Source organism: Oncorhynchus kisutch, linkage group LG16 (assembly GCF_002021735.2).
Source record: "Oncorhynchus kisutch isolate 150728-3 linkage group LG16, Okis_V2, whole genome shotgun sequence".
Classification (NCBI taxonomy): Eukaryota; Metazoa; Chordata; class Actinopteri; order Salmoniformes; family Salmonidae; genus Oncorhynchus; species Oncorhynchus kisutch.
The window spans coordinates 26,230,832-26,251,390 of NC_034189.2; the positions used below are offsets into that span (position 1 = coordinate 26,230,832).

General features: G+C 42.4%; 1 protein-coding gene across 3 annotated transcripts in view; it reads right to left on the reverse strand.

Moving 5' to 3' along the window:
* LOC109906544 (DENN domain-containing protein 4C) overlaps nt 1–20,559 on the reverse strand; it is a 74,107-nt gene that overhangs the window by 31,295 nt on the left and 22,253 nt on the right. For all 3 annotated transcript variants that reach the window (XM_020504289.2, XM_020504288.2, XM_020504287.2), the window contains exon 2: nt 13,888–14,198. In XM_020504289.2, coding sequence (XP_020359878.1) covers nt 13,888–14,186 — 299 coding nt within the window. In that variant the 5' untranslated portion in view covers nt 14,187–14,198. The remainder of the gene's footprint in view (nt 1–13,887; nt 14,199–20,559) is intronic.

A 20,559-nucleotide genomic window follows, 5' to 3' on the forward strand; every position in this document is an offset into this window, starting at 1 on the left:
AACAGATTGGAAAATTCCAGAAAATGATGTAATGGCATTAGAAGATTCTGATAGGCTAATTGACATTATTTGAGTCAATTGGAGGTGTACCTGTGGATGTATTTCAAGGCCTACCTTCAAACTCAGTGCCTCTTTGCTTGACATCATGGGAAAATCAAAAGAAAATCAGCCAAGACTTCAGAAAACAATAGTAGACCTCCATAAGTCTGGTTCATCCTTGGGAGCAATTTCCAAGCGCCTGAAGGTACCACGTTCATCTGTACAAACAATAGTACGCAAATATAAACACCCTGGGTCCACGCAGCCGTCATACCGCTCAGGAAGGAGACTCGTTCTGTCTCCTAGAGATGAACCTACTTTGGTGCGAAAAGTGCAAATCAATCCCAGAACAACAGCAAAGGACCTTGTGAAGATGCTGGAGGAAACTGGTACAAAAGTATCTATATCCACAGTAAAAATGAGTCCTATATCGACATAACCCGAAAGGCTGCTCAGCGAGGAAGAAGCCACTGCTCCAAAAACGCCATAAAAAGGCCAGACTACGGTTTGCACATGGGGACAAAGACGTACTTTTTGGAGAAATGTCCTCTGGTCTGATGAAAATAAAATCTGGTTGGCCATAATGACAATCGTTTAGTTTTGAGGAAAAGTGGGTAGGCTTGCAAGCCAAAGAACACCATCCCAACCATGAAGCACGAGGGTAACAGGATCATGTTGTGGGGATGCTTTGCTGCAGGAGGGACTGGTGCACTTCACAAAATAGATGGCATCATGAGGCGGAAAATTAAGTACATATATTGAAGCAACATCTCAAGACATCTATCAGGAAGTTAAAGCTTGGTCGCAAATGGGTCTTCCAAATGGACAATGACCCTAAGCATAATTCCAAAGTTGTGGCAAAATGGCTTAAGGACAACAAAGTCACCCAACTTATTGTGGGAAGCTTGTGGAAGGCTACTCGAAACATTTGACCCAAGTTAAACAATTTAAAGACAATGCTACCAAATTCTAATGGAGTGTATTTAAACTTCTGACCCACTGGGAATGTGATGAAAGGAATGAAAGCTGAAACTCGAGCAATGGACATTAGACTGGTGTAAATGTCAGATTTTTGATTCCAATTGCCGTGTCTTTGTGATACGCAGAGTAGGTGAATGGATGATATCTGCATGTGTGGTTCATACTGTGAAACATGAAGGAGGTGGTGTGATGGTGTGTAGGTACTTTGTGGGTACACTGTCAGTGATTTCTTTAGAATTCAAGACACACTTAACCAGCATGACTACCACAACATTCTGTAGCGATACACCATCCCATCTGGTTTGGGCTTAGTGGGACTATCATTTGTTTTTCAACAGGACAATGCCCTAACACACCTCCAGGCTGTGTAAGTGCTATTTGACTAAGGAGAGTGATGGAGTGCTGGATCAGATGACCTTGATATAGTTTGGGATGAGCTGGACCGCATAGTGGTGGAAAAGCAGCCAACAAGTGCTCAGCATATGTGGGAACTCCTTCAAGACTGTTGGAAAAGCATTCCAGGTGAAGCTGGTTGAGAGAATGCCAAGAGTGTGCAAAGCCACCATCAAGGCAAAGGTGGCTACTTTGAAGAATCTAAAATACATTTTGATTTGTTAAACACTTTTTTGGTTACTACATGATTCCATATGTGTTATGTCCTGGTGTTGATGTTTTCCCTATTACTTTACAATAAAGAAAATAGCTAAAATAAAGAAAAACCCTTGAATGAGCAAACTATTGACTGGTACTGTATATGATATTCGAATATGTGGATAGAATATTATATGCACAGCAATAGTTGAATAGTATGGACTAGAATACAGTATATACATATGAAATGGGTAAAAGAGTATGTAAACATTATTAAAGCGACAAGTGTTCCCCTCAAACCGAGAACACGACGGCCCTCAAGGAACTTCACTGGACTTGATGCAAACTGGAAACCATATATCCTGCGGCTGTATTTATTGTAGCTGGGGATTTTAACAAAGCAAATTTGGGAACAAGGCTACCTAAATTCTATCAGCATATCGACTGTAGCACTCACTCAGGAAAAACACTGGACCACTGTTACTCTATCTTCCATGATGCATACATGACCACGACTCCATTTTGCTCCTCCCTTCATATAGGCAGAAACTCAAACAGGAAGTACCCGTGCAAAGGAGTATTCAATGCTGGTCTGACCAATCGGAATCCACGCTTCAAGATTGTTTTGATCAAGCGGACTGGGATATGTTCCCGGGTAGCCTCATAGAATAATAATACGCCGATTCGGTGATTGAGTTTCTAAGGAAATGTATAGGAGATGTTGTACACACTGTGAATATTTAAACCTACCCTAACCAGATACTGTGGATAGAAGGCTGCATTCGTGCAAAACTGAAAGTGCAAACCACAGCATTTAACCATGGAACGGTGACTGGGAATATGGCCGAATACAAACAGCGTAGTTATTCCCATCCGCAAGGCAATCAAACAAGCAAAATGTCAGTATAGAGACTAAGTGGAGTTTCAATTCAACAGCTCAGACACGAAACGTATGTGGCAGAGTCTCCAGGCAATCACGGATTACAAAAAGAAAACCAGCCACGGCATCCCTAGCCGCGTCATCAGAGAATGCGCAGACCAGCTGACCAAATGCTTCAAGATGGCTACCATTGTTCCTGTACCCAAGAATGTAAAGGTAACTGAACTAAATGACTATCGCCCCGTAGCACTCACTTGTCATCATGAAGGGCTTGACTAGTCAAGGATCATATCACCTCCACCCTACCTGTCACCATAGACCCACTCCAATTTGCTTACCACCCCAATAGGTCCACAGACGACACAATCGCCATCACACTGCCCTATCCCATCTGGACAAGAGGAATACTTATGTAAGAATGTTATTCATTGACTATAGCTCAGCATTCAACACCATAGTACCCTCCAAGCTCATCACCAAGCTTGAGGAGCTGGGTCTCAACCCCGCCCTGTGCAATTGGGTTCTGGACTTCCTGACGGGCCACCCTAAGTATGTGAAGGTAGGAAAAAAAGATCTCCACTTCACTGATCCTCAAAACTGGGGCCCCACAAAGGTGAGTGCTCAGCCCCCTCCTGTACTACCTGTTCACCCATGACTGGATGGCCATGCATGGCTCCAACTCAATCATTAAGTTTGCAGATGACACAACAGTAGTAGGCTTGATTACCAACAACAACGATGGTGTCAGGAAAATAACCTCTCCATCAACAAAACAAAGGAGATTATTGTGGACTTCAGGAAACAGCAGAGGGAGCACCCCCCTATCCACATAGAAGGGACAGCAGTGGAGAAGGTGGAAAGTTAAGTTCCTCTGCGCACAAATGACAGACAAACAAATGGTCCATGCACACAGACAGTGTGGTGAAGGTGCAACAGCGCCTCGAAAGTTTGGCTTGGCACCTATTACCATCAAACTTTTACAGATGCACAATTGAGAGCATCCTGTTGGGCTGTAACACCGCCTGGAACGACAACTCCACCGCCCGCAACCGCAGGGCTCTCTAGAGTGTGATGCGGTCTGAACAACGCATCACCGGGGGAAAACTCCCTGCTCTCCAGGACACCTGCAGCATCCGAAAAACAGCTTCTATCTCAAGGCCATCGGACAGTTAAACAGCCATCACTAGCATAGAGAGGCTGCTGCCTACATAGACTTGAAATCATTGGCCACTTTAATAAATGGAACACTAGTCACTTTAATAATGCCACTTTAATAATGTTTACATACCTTGCATTACTCATCTCATATGTATATACTGTATTCTATACTATCTATTGCATCTTAGCCTATGCCGCTCTGTCATTAGTCATCCATTTATTTAAATATTCTTATTCCATTCCTTTACTTAGATTTGTGTGTTTTAGGTATTTGTTGTGGAATTGTTAGATATTACTTGTTAGATATTGCAGCACAGTCAGAACTAGAAGCACAAGCATTTTGCTACACCCCAAAAAAAACACCTGCTAACCATGTGTATGTGACCAATACAATTTTATTTGATGTATATGAACATAGAGCAGCAGCCTCTAAGGTGCACGGATGAGTAACCGAGTGGTAGCCGGTGAGTGTCAGTGACTTAATTCAAGGCAGGGTACTGGGTGGAGGCCGGCTAGTGATGGCGAGAGTGATGATATTGAAAAACAGCTTCTGTCTCTCAGTCCCAGCTTTGATGCACCTGCACTGACCTCACCTTCTGGATGATAGCGAGGTCAACACGCCGTGGCTCTGAAGCTTGATGATTTTCTTGACCTTCCAGTGACACCGGGTGGTGCAGATGTCCTGAAGGGCAGGCAGTGTGCCTCAGTGATGTGTTGGGCAAACCGCACCACCCTCTGGAGTGCCCAGCGGTTGCGGATTGTGCAGTTGTCATACCAGGCGGTGATACAGCCTGACAGAATGCTCTCAATGGTGCATGTGTAAAAGTTTGTAAGGGTCTTCGGGGCCGAACCAAATTTCATCAGCCTCCTGTTGCGCCTTACTCTCCATACTATCGGTGTGGGTGGACCATTCAGATTGTCAATGATGTGTACGCGGAGGCTGATGCTTTTCACCTTCTCCACCACGGCCCTGTCGATGTGGATGGGGGCCTGCTCCCTCTGCTGTCTCCTGAAGTCCACAAAGAGCTCCTTCGTTTTGTTGACGTCGAGGTTATTTTTCTGGAACCACTCCACCAAGGCTCTCACCTCCTCCCTGTGGGCTGTCTCGTTGTTGCTGGTAATCAGGCCGAACACAGGTCAGAATTATTTTACAAATGGTGAAGCAGACTGGAGGTTGGGGAGCAATGATCTATGTACTTCTGTGGACAGGTATAGTCTTTCATAAACTGGAAAGAATGAAAGTGCCTGAAAAAGACGAAATACCACCATATCCCACAGTGTGTGACAACTAACAACAGCTGCTCGGTTTCAACTGCCATCTAAATACGTTAGCCTACGATGTATCGGAGTGCAACAATGGGTGATCAAATCACCATGACCTTGTATCACAATGGAGCGTCTGGGCTCAAGCTGAGATAACCTTGGGTCCAGTTTCATAAATGTACCCACCCGCTAACAAAAGTACTTCCATCCATTGTTGCCTGGCCTTAGGCAAGTAGCATAATAGAGGGATTCCACATACAGTGCATTTAGAGTGACCTAGAGAGCAGGAATGTAATTCATTCATGGCCAAATCCTATTTGTACCACCAACTATCCCATGGCCTTCGATGACAAGTCTGTCCTGAGGCCATATAGGTCCACAGGTGAACTGCCCTATGCAGCGTTTTTAATTGGTGTCGATGTTGGATATCCGTTTGCACTGCTTAGCAAACTGCTGAGAAAGAAGTGGAAAAGATGGCCAGATAGTCAGAGAGGGAGGTAGAGAGAATGAGAGAGAGGAAGCGAGGTAGAGAGCAGGGTAGAGTGACAGAAAGAGGAGCGAGAGTTGAGACAAGATCCCGTCTTCGCTCATGTGGCTTGCCTTTGACTTGCATTCAACAGGCCGGAGTGTCAACAGCATGTGAGGAAGCTGAGATTGCACCACTCTGCTCTCTGTCAAAGTGCTGGCAGCAGAATGACTCCTGCCCACACAATCAGAGCCACACTAAATCAGAATGCTCACTCTCGCGCTCTATGCAGACAGTCTCTCAACTAGTAGGCATATGCTACCACAGTAAACTTATGCAGGTTTAACTGAGCTTTCTCTAGAGTTTAACTCCAATACATACTATAAATTATCCTTCAGAAAACAAATACAAATGGTAAATAAACAGGTATTTTTAAGTTTTCGGTTTATTCAACCTCGCATCACCATAATAGCTATAGGAATCTTGATTTGTTTCCACGGCGCAACATTTTGCAAGTTCAGTGTGGTCATATTTCAAGTCAAGTCAATAGGGGTCATTTCTACGCACCTCCCACTCTGGCCACATGTCACATGCCTGCTGGAAACAAAAACATGCAGTGAAGGCAAACCTCAAAGGAAGAGAGTGAATATTTTCTGATGGTTGGGGAATATCTGTGGTTTCTTCTCAAGGAATTGTTGAGAAACTTGTTCAGTCTCCTCCATAGCCTCGGAAGTGAACCAACCAGGGTTCTGAAGTGAACTGAGCTCAACATGGCAGGCTAGACACTAGGTAGACTGGTCCCAGATCTGTTTGTGCTCGTCAACTCCACTGAGGTCATTGTCAAGCCAGACATTATTGGCAAGACAATAAGTTACAAGGAGTTGGTACGGTAGCACCAACAGACTGACACTCAGGCCAGAGACTAGGTACTGTGGCCGAACATATTCTAGCAACCTTAGTACAACATTTAGCAACCTCAAAGGGATTTGGACCTCTTGGTGTAAGGGCTAAGGTGTTGAACTGACAGGTCGGGCTACCCCCCGATTCGCTGTGAGATCAAGTACACTCTCACAGGTAGAGGGATGTATGATGGGGTGGGTGAATGTGTCATCACTTCATCCATATATTGAAAACACACAGTTTAATGCAAGGTACAGTTATCTCCACTTGCCCTCCTAGGGAATGTTTAGAAGAAATATAGCTATGACAATTAATCATGGTTTTCTATTTGTGTTGAGGAACTTTGGTAGTTTGTACAGGGCTTTGTGGCCAGAACTGCCTGTTTCTGAAGACACGGCTGGTTTTCCATCCAGGCTTCCCCTTTACCGAGTCAGTTCTTCCTCTGGATAGAACTATTCCTGGTCAGCCTCTTCACTGGGCGATCTGAGTCAGACATCATGACACATTCTAGCGCAGCGCTATCATGCATTGATGTTTCTAAAGTACTACACAACAAGAGGTTGACCAAAAGGCAAAGCAATATTTTGTGTATTAAAAGTATTATCAAAACAAGTCTTCAGATTTCAGCATTCCATGGTTTTTAAAACTACCTCACTGCATCCACCCACACAGGCCAGCAGGGTTGGTCCTGGATGGTCCCTGGATAAGAGACCAGATGCTGCTGGAAGAGGTGTTGGAGGGCCAGTGGGAGGCACTCCTTTCTCTGGTCTAAAAAAAAATATATATCCCAATGCCCCAGGGCAGTGATTGGGGACATTGTCATGTGTAGGGTGCAGTCTTTTGGATGGGACGGTAAACGGGTGTCCTGAATCTCTGTGGTCACTAAAGAGCCCATGGAACTTATCGTAAGAGTAGGGGTGTTAACCCTGGTGTCCTGGCTAAATTCCCAATCTGGCCCTCATACCATCATGGCCATCTAATCATCCCCAGCTTCCAATTGGCTCATTCATCCCCCTCCTCTCCCCTGTAACTATTCCCAAGGTCATTGCTGTAAATGAGAATGTGTTCTCAGTCAACTTACCTGGTAAAATAAGGGTAAAAAAAAATTACGATTAAAAACAGGAACCTAGATGTAATCAGGAATGCAAATCAGTCTACCACTACAACCTATACTCTGGTTGACAGCAATTACTGCAGGAGTTCCAAAGCAACGTTACTAGCAAAGTCAAATCCTTGCTTCCGCTGACCTTATATCCTTCAAGGATTTGACAGAGTCTCTTATGTGCAGCATGCCTTGGGCACAGCCAATAGCCTTGCCCTCCTTGTACCAAGTAATTGCAATCCTGGGAAGGTCACAGGAGCCAAGGAGGGGACACTTTGTGACATGAGAAGGAACACAGACAGGTCCCAGGCCCTCATGTTTTGTATCTGGCAGCCGGTGCACCATTCATTCTGAACGGGAGGCGAAAGAATCCAAAGAGGCCGCATAGGAAGGACAAGTGCCAGTGAACTCCTAATTAACACACAAGAACAAGTTGGAACAGTGACAGTCAATGGTGAAACACTGAACACATGGGCTGGGGGGGCAAGGAAATGGGGTCTTGCAACTGCTACGAAGAGCAGAAGGACGATGAATAATTTACAGGTGACATTTTTTATTATTTTGCCCATTCTTATGTTGAAACTTTCTGACAGAGATGAATAATAGCATGTGGAATAGCCATCCATATATGGCTGAGATGGATGGGAGAGCGGAACTGAGCCAAAAATATGTTATGACCTGATCCCCAATTCTACCTCCCCCTTTTCTGACAAGAAGTGGATCCTTCTGAAACCTTTACCAAATCAGCCAGTGAAGGAGGCTTGCAGTTCATAACACGTGTATCCAGACTTGCAAACACCAAATCAGTCCGGCTCCACGATGGGGCAAAAAGGGACTTAGCCCCCTCAGTTGAAACTTGTGCCCCCTCAGTTTTAGTTTATGTCACTATACACATTATTTGCAAATAAATTCATAAAAAAATCCTACAATGTGATTTTCTGGATTTTTCTCATTTTGTCTGTCATAGTTTGAAGTGTACTACCTATGATGAAAATTACAGGCCTCATCTTTTTAAGTGGGAGAACTTGCACAATTGGTGGCTGACTAAATGCTTTTTTGCCCCACTGTATAGCAAAAAAGTTCAACTGATTGAGTTGTGCGGTGTCAGCATAATGGACAGAGCGTGACAGGGTATATGTAGGGGGACTCTTGAAAGCCACCAGAGCGGTTAGGTATGACTCCTTTGTGTTTCCATAAAAAGCAGGGGGGGGACACTTCTCATCTGTTGTAGGCTAAGTGAATAACGTGAGACGCCTCCGCCTATAATATTTGATTTTGATTCATAAAGGCGGGGTCAGGTTAAATGCTGAAGCTGCTTCACTCAACTCTGCCAAACACCCCACCACTATAGAGTTTCGTAAGCTTCTTAGCTAGCTGAAAATGCGTTAGTGTTATCTGCCTTCGCCTATTTAGCTAGCTCGAACCAGCTAATCTGCCATGATGGGCATCAGAAATTGGCTTTGTCAAAGTACCTAAACAAAGCCAAACGAGAAGGAGAGTGATGATCAGCAGCATCAAACCACCAAGGCCGCCGCCAAGCCCAACAGCGATGATGCGGCCAAGCTCCAGCTAGCTCCGCTTGCAGAGCCTACCCACTAGGGTTGTGCAGTATCCAGATTTATATACCTTCATACCGTGCCATAATATATACGGTATTACCGGTTGTGCACACATACACTCAATTAGTCTTTGGTAGCATTGCCTTTAAAATTGTTTAACTTGGGTCAAACATTTCGTGTAGCCTTCCACAAGCTTCCCACAATAAGTTGGGTGAATTTTGGCCCATTCCTCCTGACATAGCTGGTGTAACTGAGTTAGGTTTGTAGGCCTCCTTGCTCGCACACAATTTTTTCAGTTCTGCCCACAAATTTTCTATAGGATTGAGGTCAGGGCTTTGTGATGGCCACTCCAATACCTTAACTTTGTTGTCCTTAAGCCATTTTGCCACAACTTTGGAAGTATGCTTGGGTTCATTGTCCACTTGCAGACCCATTTGCGACCAAACTTTAACTTCCTGACTGATGTCTTGATGTTTCTTCAATATATCCACACAATTTTCCTACCTCATGATGCCATCTATTTTGTGAAGTGCACCAGTCACTCCTGCAGTAAAGCACCCCAACAACATGATGCTGCCACCCCTGTGCTTCACGGCTGGGATGGTGTTCTTCGGCTTGCAAGCATCCTCCTTTATCCTCCAAACATAACGATGGCCATTATGGCCAAACAGTTCTATTTTTGTTTCATCAGACCAAAGGACATTTCTACAAAAAGTATGATATTTTCCCCATGATCTTTGTAACCCTAAATTTAACACATACGTTTTTCCAGCAGCAGACTATGGTCAATAATGACAAAAGCTGCACTGAAGTCTAACAAGACAGCCCCCACAATCATGTTATCATCAATTTCTCTCAGCCAATCATCAGTCATTTGTGTAAGTGATGTGCTCGTTGAGTGTTCTTCCCTACAAGCATGCTGAAATTCTGTTGTCAATTTGTTTACTGTGAAATAGCATTGTAATCTGGTCAAAAAAAAAATCCTGAAGTTTACTATGGATTAGTAACAGACTGATTGGTCGGCTATTTGAGCCAGTCAAGGGGGCTTTACTATTCTTGGGTAGGGGCATGACTTTAGCTTCCCTCCAGGCCTGACGGCACACACTTTCTAGTAGGCTTAAATTGAAGATGTGGCAAATAGGAGTGGCAACATCGTCTGCTATTATCTCAGTAATTCTCAATATCTCAGTAATTTTGACACATTTTTTTTAATTGAGAGACGAGCTTAAAGTTTTCTTTACTGACCAAAATGTTCACTTGTCTGACCGCTTGGTTGATGCCAAGTTTTTTCTCGCATGAATGATCTGAATCTAGGATTACAGTGACTCTACGCAACTATATTCAATGTGTGGGACAAAATTGAGGCTGATTAAGAAGTTGGAGCTCTTCTCTGTCTGCATTAACAAGGACAACACAGGTCTTTCAATCATTGTAGGATTTTTTGTGTGCAAATTAACTCAAACTTACGGACAATGTCAAATATGATATAGCGAAGCACCTGAGTGAGCTGGGTGCGCAATTACGCGGGTACTTTCCCAAAACGGACGACACAAACAACTGGATTCGTTATCCCATTCTTGCCCTGCCTCCAGTCCACTTACCGATATCTGAACAAGAGAGCCTCGTCGAAATTGCAACAGGCAGTTCTGTAAAAATGTAATTTAAAATCAGAAGCCATTGCCAGATTTCTGGATAGGGTTGCGCTCAGAGTATCCTGCCTTGGCAAATCGTGCTATTAAGACACCAATGCCCTTTGAAACCACCTCTCCCTTTGTGAGAGTGGATTCTCAGCCCTCACTAGCATGAAAACTAAATACAGGCACAGATTGTGCATGGGAAAAGATTTAAGACCGAGACTCTCTCCAATACAGCCCAACATTGCAGAGTTCGGTGCATCCTTTCAAGCACACACTTATCATTAACATGTGGTGAGTTATTCACAATTTATGAATAAATATGGTTTTATCTGTAAGATAGCATAAATAAAGACCAAAACTATTTATTATTATTATATGTGCCCTGGTCCTATAAGACCTCTGTCACTTCCCACAGGCCAGGTTGTGACAAAAATTCTACCTAATGTTTGTGTTGAATAAATGTATCGTATAGTGTGTGTGGCAGGTTTACAACGATGGCAAAAAACAACATTTGATAGTGCGCAGACCCAGTTGCTAGAGGGGGTACGCAGCTGGAGGTTGAATGTTTGAAGGGGTACGGAACTATAAAAGGTTTGGGAACCACTGCTCTACGACAAACGAGTTAGGAAGGCCGCCTGTATCTTTGTCGTGACTGGGTGTATAGACACCATCCAAAGTGTAATGAATAACTTTACCATGCTCAAAGGGATATTCAAATCATAGGTGCCTTTCTTTGTGAGGCATTGGAAAACCTTCCTGGTCTTTATGGTTGAATCTGTGTTTGAAATTCCCTGCTCAGGGACATTACAGATAATTGTGTGGGGTACAAATATGAGGTAGTAATTCAAAAATCATGTTAAGCACTATTATTGCACATAGTTACATATATGACATCACTCTATGTGACTTTCTATGCAAATTTTAACTTATTTAGCCTTGCCATAACAAAGGAGAACACATTCATTTGTAAAAATGTCATGACATTATGGGGTATTGTGTGTAGGCCGGTGACAAAAACATATATTTCATCCATTTTAAATTCAGGCTGTAACAACAAAATGTGGGGAAAAAGTCAAGGGGTGTCAATACTTTCTGAAGGCACTATAGATTCTTTCATGTTTTCATTGATCTGATATGTTGTTTACTAGGCCTACACGGTACCGCTGTTTTGTTCTGTTCACATTCATTCGTTCGCATTCACAGTTGTGTCTGTATTCTAAGCCAAACTGCTATTCAGTATTTGTTTTTATGCATGAATAACAAGGCTAATACTTTAGTTTGCAATATTTTGGTAAGACAGCTAGCTGTGTGTATGGCTGCATTCACATAGGGTCAATCAGGGGCACAACTTTGGTTTTAGATGTGGGGGGGGGAACATATATATATATATTTTTAAACATTTTATTTCAGCCGGATACAAACTCCAAAACAGCCCACCCGACCGCTCTGAGGTGTTCGCATGGTCCTAAAAGAACACTGTTGACTCGTTTTGCATCACATGTCCCCGTCCCCAATGAAAGTTACGCCCCTGGGGACATTCACCTATTACAAAAAGTCTACCTAGCTTGTAGCCTTTATTAATTACCAAAACGGCCTTGCTTTAGTGTGTAGGGCGCTGTACATTGTTTGCACTGATACAGTAAAGCAGAGATTGTGTCAACATGTCACTTCAAAAGCACAATCAATGATCTCGGTGTCTCTGTATTTGACCTTTTTGCTGTGTTATAGCGTGATAAGCAGAAATCAATATAATTCCAATGCAAGAACCCCCCAAAAATGTGCAAAGGGCCTAGAATTAACACCCACCATCTGCCAAATGCGGGTAGATTTTGACATTAGCGGGTAAGATGTCTTTTTCACTAGCCACGTAGGCGGGTGGTCATGCATTTCACTCGCATTAGTGAATACAAATAGTAAAGTATGATCACATTTATAGTAAAATAAATGCAGTAGCTGTTTTCAAAGTATTTCTGCTGTTTTGTTTCATAGCTGGTAAAATAAATCATACAAAGTCAAAGAACTGAATCCTATATAGCCTATCCCACATTGCGATGCAACACTCCCTGTCTGGGGGCTTTGAGCACGTGAAGAGCTGAGTGATTTTTTAGAAGCACTGCGCGCACAGGCATAAAAGTTGGTCTAATTTACTTGAAACGAAAGTCTACTGAAGTGAGACTTAGTCCTTGTGTTTTTTGGCTATTTACATTGTTTTGTTCACAAGTTAGGTTGTTTTTCAATGTTTGAGTTTCAACTGCTAGGTAAGAGAAGACAACTCTTGTCACACTCAATCTCACAGGCACAAATATGAGTCTCGTTACCATGGTAACAAAAATGAAATAAAACAATATACCACATTACTTCTTACTAGTAATACATTTGTTTTAGAAACATTACAAATTATGCTCATGGGTTTTGTGTTTTGTTGGTGTAATTTGAGGTAAAAAAACATTTTGGCTGGTAAATAATCTGAATAATCCGATAATTATGCTAAATTGGAACTACCTAAATCCAAGATGGAATTTTCGCTCTCCACTCCAAGAAGTGTAAGTGTCCTTTACTAGCCTATAACTAGCCAGAGTATGATTATGTCATTTATTTGGGTAAACACTTTATATTTGATCTGCTGTTTACACTCTAGTCAGTGACAGTTGAAGAGAAACATGTGCGTTCCCAAAGCAGGACAGAGGATATATATATATTTTTTGAGCCAAGTAACTGGAGCCAAGTAACTGGAAACTCCAGCTTGTTGTTTTGATTAAGAAGAGTGGAGATATGAGGCTAGCAAATCTAACAGCGTAGAATGACAGGCGCCAACAAACCCCCTGGATCAAGGCTAAACACTCATTTGAGGATAGTGGTTGGCATCACTCTTTCAAAACGCAACACCACTGGGTGCTGTTATTTCCCTGATAGAAAGTTAAGTGCTTTAAAATTAAATGTGATTTATTTCACATATGGGGGGGGGGTTACATTCAATTAATCTAGCAAATAACCCAAAAGCACTACAAATAATAAGCAAGCAATAGGCCTACATTGCAGAGGGTTTTTCCACAATAGCTCAATAATAGAGCAGAAGCAATTTTCATTACAATTTTCTCTCCTATCAGTGTCATTTTCAAAGAAAGGGATTAAGGTAGATGTACTTTGCAGCTCTATTAGAGATGACTATTCTGGTAATTGGTCTCATTGGGACGAGGAAGGGATTCTGAGGCTATGGTGCACCTGTTTCAGAGTTCACCCTAATGATGCCATTGTGAAACACCCTTTTTTTCCATTTGGTTTCACAGTAGAGCGCACACAGATGGACTCACCCGATGTCGATGAGCGGGGGCTTGTCGCGGTCCCTCTTGTAGCAGAGGAACAGCTCGTGGCTCTTAAGGCTGCCGTGGTTAAGGTTGGCCTGCTGCCCACTGTAGGTGCTCTCCATGCAGGTGAAGCCCTCGGGAACAGTCTCTCCCGCCGACTTGTTGATGACGGCCAGGTCAGTAATGGGCGCCTTAGGCCCGCTGGACTTGGTCTCCGACAGGTCCTGCTCCAGGGGCGTGGACTTGTCCGTCAGCCCGGCCACCACAAAGTAGTCGGTCACACGGTGGCCCTTGTCCTCAATCATGGCTGGTCGTGCCTGGGGAGAGAAGAGGCGGGTGGGGCAGGGTCAAAAGTGAGGTTAGAGGTCAGAGAATGGGAACATGTTTTTTGTTTGTTATCAAAGTAGGGATATGTCTATGGAATTTGGGGCCTTATCCAGGCCTTCTGTAAGAGCAATGTAGCCTGGGTCTTAGTCTATAAAATGGTACAGAGCAAGTCACATGGGAACGACCTGCTCCTTATATCACACAGGCACCATGGGACAGTCCTTTACATTCTAACAGTGTATGTGGAATCCCTAATGACTGTATACGTGTCTAAACAGCATCCCACCATAAAGTACTTAATATACCTAAAGAATGACAGGGGTCTTGTGAAACGACGCAACTTATTCACAAACACTCCTGTCACTGTATATCACTTCCCAGTCCCATACTAAGAGACATGGAGAGAGTTCGGAGCGTCGGTGACTAGGGAGAGGCAGAGGAGAGCGGCAGAGCCGAGCGGAATGCAGCAAAACACCACTGTAAGCATAAATCAAGATGACACGAGTCTTACAAAGCGTTCTCTGGAAAACGAGAGCATGGGGTCCTGTTATTCTATACACTTGGGATATAAAAACGCTTGCTTCCCGAGATTCAAGACGACCATATGCTAAAGCTCGGCGAGGATTAATCAGATGCTTCGATTTCCTGCTGTAGAAGAAGTAGAATGATCCATCAATTAGCCATAACAAGCACTATGGCATAGAGGTAGTAATTAGATGCAATTAGTCTAACAGCTAATGGAGCACGAACCCTCTGCTCTCCGTGAGAGGGGTTGGAAACTATCACAGCTTGTTTCTTCTGCTGGTAGATATTAGAACTATAACTTGTTATAGTCTGTAAATTACTCAAATCCCTCAACATCTTCCCTGAACAAGCCATTTACTGTGCACAATAACCACAGGCATAAATACTGTCAACGGTAGTCTCAAATAACATGGCAGCAGAAGTCCCAGGTTACCTTGCTTGTGGGAGAGTGGTGGACTTCTAAAGACGGACTATTTTCATTTATACAGTTAGAATAACTACTTTACGGTGCAAAAAGAGGTTATTCAGGCGTCCAAGAAAAACACTGGGCTTTGGGAGGAGGATACGGCAAAATGAAGCAAACGGCTGTCTAAGGAAGAAAGAAAAGCTAAGAAAGCAAACATCCCATTCTCTTCAAAGAGAGGTGGAAAAGCATGCAGGAAGTGACATTTTCCAGTCGTGAGTCAGCTGCAGCATGGGGCAGGAGCAGGAGAAGAAACGTGGCCCCTCTGAACTGAGGGAGGAGCACCCGGCAGGCTCTGGACTTAATGTAGCCCACTTCATAACAGTGTTTAATAGTCTCGGTCTCAGAGACTTTTAGCACGGCACTGTGACCTCGTCCTTGACACTTGTATGGTCAGAAGTTATCTAGTGTTTCACATGTAGGTTGATGAGGAGATGCTATAGAGTACAATACAGGAAAAAACAAATGGCGTGAACAAGCACACACGGAAGTACTGAAATATCACCATACTCGACGCAGAAACACACCAAACCCATCACATTTAGAGTATCGAGTGTCAAACTTGAATGTAGGCCCTACAAAAAAAATGCCTTCATAATCTGGATCCAATTTGAATGTCGGACTCTAGTTGGCATTGAAAACTGAACAAAAAAATTCAAGCAACATGCAACAATTTCAAAGGTTTTACTAAGTTACAGTTCATGTTGGAAAATCTGTCATGGGAAATACATTCATTATATGGATTACACATGACTGGGAAGGGGAGCAGCCATGGGTGGGCCTGGGAGGGCATAGGCCCACCCACTGGGGAGCCAATCATTCCAACAGCCAGCATGCCAATTGCACGCTCCCTCAAGGCATGAGACATTTGTGGCATTGTGTTGTGACAAAACCGTAGATTTGAAAGTGGCCTTGTAATGGTTCAGCACCTGTGTAATGATCATGCCATTTTACAGCTTTGTGATATGCTACACCTGTCAGGTGGATGGATTATCTTGGCAAAGGAGAAACGCTCACTGATTGATATGTAAACGAATGTGCCATTTTTTTTATAGAAGAAATAAGATATAGAACATTTTGGCGATTTTTCTTTTCATCTCATGAAACATGGGACCAACACTTGCGTTAATATTTTTGTTCATTGCAGTTGATAAAAGAAACATTGGAGAGGGAAACGCAAACAAAACAGATACACAGCCAGAAGACCGCAAATTATTCTTATTGTCTCCTGGCTGTGTATCTGAAATCTTAACGCAACAGAAAACAATGACATTCTAAATGATTCTGTGCTTCCAACTTTGTGACAACAGTTTGGGAAAGGCCCTTTCCTGTTTCACCATGACAATGCCCCCGTGCACAAAGCGAAGTCCGTACAGAAATGATTTGTCGAGGTTGGTGTGGAAGAAGGCCTGCACAGAGCCCTGACCTCAACCCCATCGAACACCTTTGAGATGAATTGGAACACCGACTGCGAGCCCAGCCTAATCTCCCAACATCAGTGTCCGACCTCAGTAATTATTTTGTGGCTGAATGGAAGCAAGTCCCCGCAACAATGTTCCAACATCTAGTGGAAAGCCTTTCCAGCAGAGTGGAGGCTGTTTTAGCAGCGGGGGGAGGGGGGTACCATTAATGCACATGATTTTGGAATGAGATGTTCAACAACATCATTTTGGCAATATAGTGCCCCTAATAAATACAACACCCCTGTCTAAAAAACAGTTACAGTACATTTGTACCCCTGCAGTTGGTTCCATAAAGAGACATACTACTCTCTGACCATGTCAGAAAGGTGACCCAAACTGTGCCCTGTTTGTTCCAAGTAAATGTCATGCACTAGGCTACATGGGTATTGTGTCCTGTCTGTACAAGGAAAGGACGGGGACAAGATGTACTGAGTTTTGCACTTGTGCATTCACAACTATACATATTTGGACAGGAGCAATAATGAATCATATAAGGTCCACAGTAAGTGAAAGGGTCTGTATAAACTCAAACAGCCGTGGTAGTTGGCATGCCATGAAGTCGGTGTTTATTGGGTTTTACTATCCTTGTGGGGACAAGGAAAATTCTGACAAGTGCGGACATTTTGCCGGTCCCCACAAGAAAAAGGCTATTTTAGGCATAGGGGTGAAGTTGAGGTTTAGGGTTAGAATTAGGGTTAGGTGATTCTCATTAAACCAGCTTTAAACATGTCTGTAGCTAAATGTGGTTACAAAACCATGATGCATTTGCAAAAATAAACTATCACTCCGAAGACTAAGATGTCTAGTTTTTGGCAAAGTGTCTAATTTAAAAATATATATATATTTGCCAGAATGTTGTACTTTTTCACTGTTAATTATTTTTACCGAAATGTGTCTGGACTAAACTCGAGTCATTCTCTACAATTGTACTTAAGAGAAACCAAATGTGTTTGAATAAAACAAAATATGTTGCTGTAGTTTGTCCATAAATCATAAAAATGTAACAAGTCAGAGTTAACATTAAACTAGAATATTTATGTCACTTTTTCAAGTTCCGGTAAAAACGCCAATCAGTTTTTAAAATAAAGTTGTATTCACCCATGATGCATCATCATAGTCCTTAGATGAGCACAAGTTAATTTAATTTACTCTGTTATTTCCCAGTACTACTCAAGAGCCTGAGTGGTGCACCCCTGTTGGATTCCACCCCTCAAAAGGATTGCATAATGGTCCAGAGCGAGACAACACAGTTTCATGTTAGGTGAACGATCAAGGAAGAATGACTCAGGGTTTCCACAAACAAGGCAGGCAATAAAAAAATGCCTTTAATGAGGGAGGGGTGGCGCCCCCTCTGATGTGGTTTGGTTGCTCCAGGGTAAAAGAAGTAAATGGAAATGCTAAAGTTCCCTGGAGTGGTCAAAGGGGAGGGGGGGGGGGGGGGGGGTGAACACATTGGCTCTTCGGCTAGCTTCATGGAGGGTCATTCCACCTCAAAAAGCACAAGGAGGATTTCCAAAATAGTTTTTGCATTAAGGGACAGGTAAGATTACCATTCCTGCAACATTTTAAATATATATAATTTGATTACTGAGAAATTAAGCTAATTAATTGCACCCAGATTTGCAATTTTCCATTATAGGATTCCCATAATATTCAATAGAGAGTTCCCAACGTCCGATGTGGACCCAATTTCTTCCTTACAATGATTAAGACACGAGGAACACAGAACAACGGTCAAAAGCCACACACGGACCCCCCATGCCAACACCACCCCAACAATCACCATACAGTATGTTTTGGTATACAGCCATGTTTTGCCCACTAAATGGCACTGTTTCTACTATATGTTTTATCCAGTCAGAGAATGCCAATAACTACATTTCCAGAACAAATTCACCATTATGGCCATGATTAGGGTTGGTTGGATTAGGATTGGTTGAGATTCTGGGGAACCTCCCAATCAGCATGGACTAATCTAAGACTTATTTATTTTAAATATATATATATATATATATAAAAAATATGGGGGGGGGTATTTATTTATTGTCGCTTCCATCAATTGCCTGCATCATTTCCAATTCCCCATATATTTTTGGGATACATATACACTACTGTTCAATAGTTTGGGGTCACATAGACATTTTTGCCCATTAAAATGACATCAAATTAATCAGAAATACAGTGTAGACATTGTTAATGTTGTAAATGACTAGTGTAGCTAGAAACGGCTGGTTTTTATTGGAATATCTACATAGGTGTTCAGAGGCCCATTATCAGCAACCATCACTCCTGTGTTCCAATGGCACGTTGTGTTAGCTAATCCAAGTTTATCATTTTAAAAGGCTAATTGATCATTAGAAAACCCTATTGCAATTATGTTAGCACAGCTGAAAAGTGTTGTTCTGCATAAAGAAGCAATAAAACTGGAGTTCTTTAGACTAGTTGAGTATCTGGGGCATCAGCATTTATGGATTCGATTACAGGCTCAAAATGGCCAGAAATAAAGACCTTTCTTCTGAAACTCGTCAGTCTATTCTTGTTATGAGAAATGAAGGCTATTCCATACGATTAATTGCCAAGAAACTGAAGATCTCATACAACTCTGTGTGTGTCACACACACACACACACACAGACCTTTTTAGAATATAATTTACTTTATTATTCCCAGCAAACAATACCCCCCCTCCCCCAATTGGAGTAAACTAAATAACAATAACACTTAGGCTTTCTATTTGACATATATTTTTCAACTGTGTCCTGTGATGCTTCACAAAAGTACTGAACCTTTCTATTCTCAGAGTTTCTACAGATTGTAAATTAAAGAAACATTTTTGCTAAAATAATTATATTATTTATCAATTGACTATGACTTTTCAGATCACCCAGTAGTGTGAATGTATCTGCAGCATTAGCTCTAAGTAAATGTTGCAATTCTTCAGCCATTCTTGGACCTGTGACCAAAAATGAGCTACATCTGGACAGTACCAAAATAAATGATCTAATGACTCTGCCTCCTCACAGCAAACTCTACAGAGCTGGGAAAATTGTATTCCCCATATACAGTTGAAGTCAGAAGTTCACATACACTTAGGTTGGAGTCATTAAAAATGGTTAAAAACCACTCCACAAATGTATTGTTAACAAACTATAGTTTTGGCAAGTCGGTTAGGACATCTACTTTGTACATGACACAAGAAATGTTTCCAATAATTGTTTACAGACATATTATTTCACTTAGAATTCACTGTATCACAATTCCAGTGGGTCAGACGTTTACGTACACTAAGTTGACTGTGCCTTTAAAACTTCTTTGGGCTAAGGGGCAGTATTTTCACGTCCGGATGAAAAGTGTGCCCAAAGTAAACTGCCTGCTACTCAGGCCCAGAAACTAGGATATGCATATAATTAGTAGATTTGGATAAGAAAACACTGAAGTTTCTAAAACTGTTAGAATAATGTATGTGAGTATAACAGAACTGATTTGGCAGGCGAAGCCCCGAGAACAATCCCCCCCAGGGGGAAAAAAATTGAGGTCATTGTGTTTCCCAATGGTTTTCAATAGAAAGCCCTATTTATGAGGAACCTGGTTGCAGTTCCTATGTCATCCACTAGATGTCACAGTCTTTAGAAATTGGTTGATGTTTTTCTTTTGAGAAATTAAGAATTACAGCTGTTCTTTGTAAGTGTCACTCCAGGTGGACTCCACTGTTTGGTGCGCGTGAGCTGGAACACACTTCATTGTTTTTATCTGGTATCAGAAACAGTTTATTCCACCTTAAATTTTATTGATTATTTACATTTTAGGGTACCTGAGGTTGGATTAGGAATGTTGTTTGAAATGTTTGGACCAAGTTTACAGGTAACTTATTAGATACTTTGTAGGCATGTTGGGCGAGTTG